We start from the raw sequence: 1,421 nt of genomic DNA, 5'->3' as shown, positions 1-1,421 counted from the left end.
TTGGACATATTGTCAGGAGGAACCAGTCACTGGAGAAGGATATTATGTTTGGTAAGGTGGAGGGGCAGAGAAAAAAAGGAAGACCCCCAGCGAGGTGGATTGGCAAAGTGGCAGCATTAATGGGCTCAAGCGTGGCAACAATTGTGAGGTTGGCCCAGGACTGTGCAGTGTTTCTTTATGTTGTGTACATAGGGTTGCTATGAGTTGGTATCAACTTGATGGCACCTAACAAAAACAACAACAAAGAGAGAACATTGCAGATGAAAGGAACAAGTTGAGTAAAGCCAGTGTTAAACTATCATATGTAATGTTACATAACTAGGTGTTAGAATTGAACAAATACATTTCTTTTGACATAGTTTATATGGTGGCTCTGGTGGTGACTGTGTTGGTGAGTAGATACCAACTTATAGCGAACCTGTATTAGGATTTCAAGGCTATAAATCTTTATGGATTTATAAAGCTTCATCTTTCTCCCATGGAGTGACAGGTCGATTTAAACTGTGGCCTTGATGTTAGCAGCCTAGTTTGTAATCCACTACACTACCAGTGCTCCTTATAGTTTGCATAGTATTTATTGAATACTTTCATATTGTAAGCCTTTGAGTTGGTTCTGATTAACAGGGCCTTACATGGACTCTCTGAAAGTGGTTGGTGGGTTTGAATGCTTGATTTTGTGATTAGCAGCTTAATGCTTATAATACAATGCCATACTATGATATTAATGGGATGTTAAAATCCAAATCTCAAAGTAAAGAGATTAGCCTCAGTCACTAACCTTCTTATAAAAGCAATGTTCATTTACTCCTTTGTCTTTAGCTTTGTTTTTCACACTCCCTTTTCCTGTATATCTGTAGGGACAATATTGGAAGCCATCAGAACCTCCCAGTCTTGTCAATGAAAGATATGTACTTCATAAGAACTGGGCACGGTTTGCCTATTTCTACAAAGAACAACCTTTAAATTTGATTAGGTAAGTTTTGTACACAAGAATGAGATTGAGATTGATTAAAACTTGATGTGATTTTTATTCAAAATGGCATCATATTCTATTCCTTTCACTATTATTTCTACCACTATATTTTACAATTTCTTAACTTCCGTATCAATGCCTCAATCAGTATTTCGTTTGAAGTCAGAATGTTGTTGCCAAAATCTCTATGAGAAGCAATAGAGATAGCACAGTAGGTAAGAGTCTGATGTCTACATCAGAACTACCTAGACTAGATTCAAATCCAAGTTCGCCACCTAAGATGCTTTATGAATTTAGCCCAGTTACTTAGCCTCTAGAAGGCTCACTTTTTGAAGAAAACAGGAATCTTGTATATGCATACTTGTGTGTGTTGACTTTTGTTGTTGTTGTTGTTAGGTGCCATCGAGTTGGTACCGACCCATAGCGACATTATGCACAGCAGAACAAA

The 1,421-nt window shown here is 37.6% G+C and overlaps 1 protein-coding gene across 1 annotated transcript in view; it reads left to right on the top strand.

Annotated features, from left to right (window-relative positions):
* ANO5 (anoctamin 5) overlaps positions 1-1,421 on the top strand; it is a 134,534-nt gene that overhangs the window by 80,371 nt on the left and 52,742 nt on the right. The window contains exon 9 of the mRNA XM_006872399.1: positions 858-973. Within this exon, the coding sequence (XP_006872461.1) occupies positions 858-973 (116 nt within the window). The remainder of the gene's footprint in view (positions 1-857; positions 974-1,421) is intronic.

Source organism: Chrysochloris asiatica, unplaced genomic scaffold (assembly GCF_000296735.1).
Source record: "Chrysochloris asiatica unplaced genomic scaffold, ChrAsi1.0 scaffold00196, whole genome shotgun sequence".
In the NCBI taxonomy this organism is placed as follows: Eukaryota; Metazoa; Chordata; class Mammalia; order Afrosoricida; family Chrysochloridae; genus Chrysochloris; species Chrysochloris asiatica.
The sequence above is the reverse complement of the archived record's forward strand: the minus strand, read 5'-3'. Positions and strand labels throughout refer to the sequence as shown.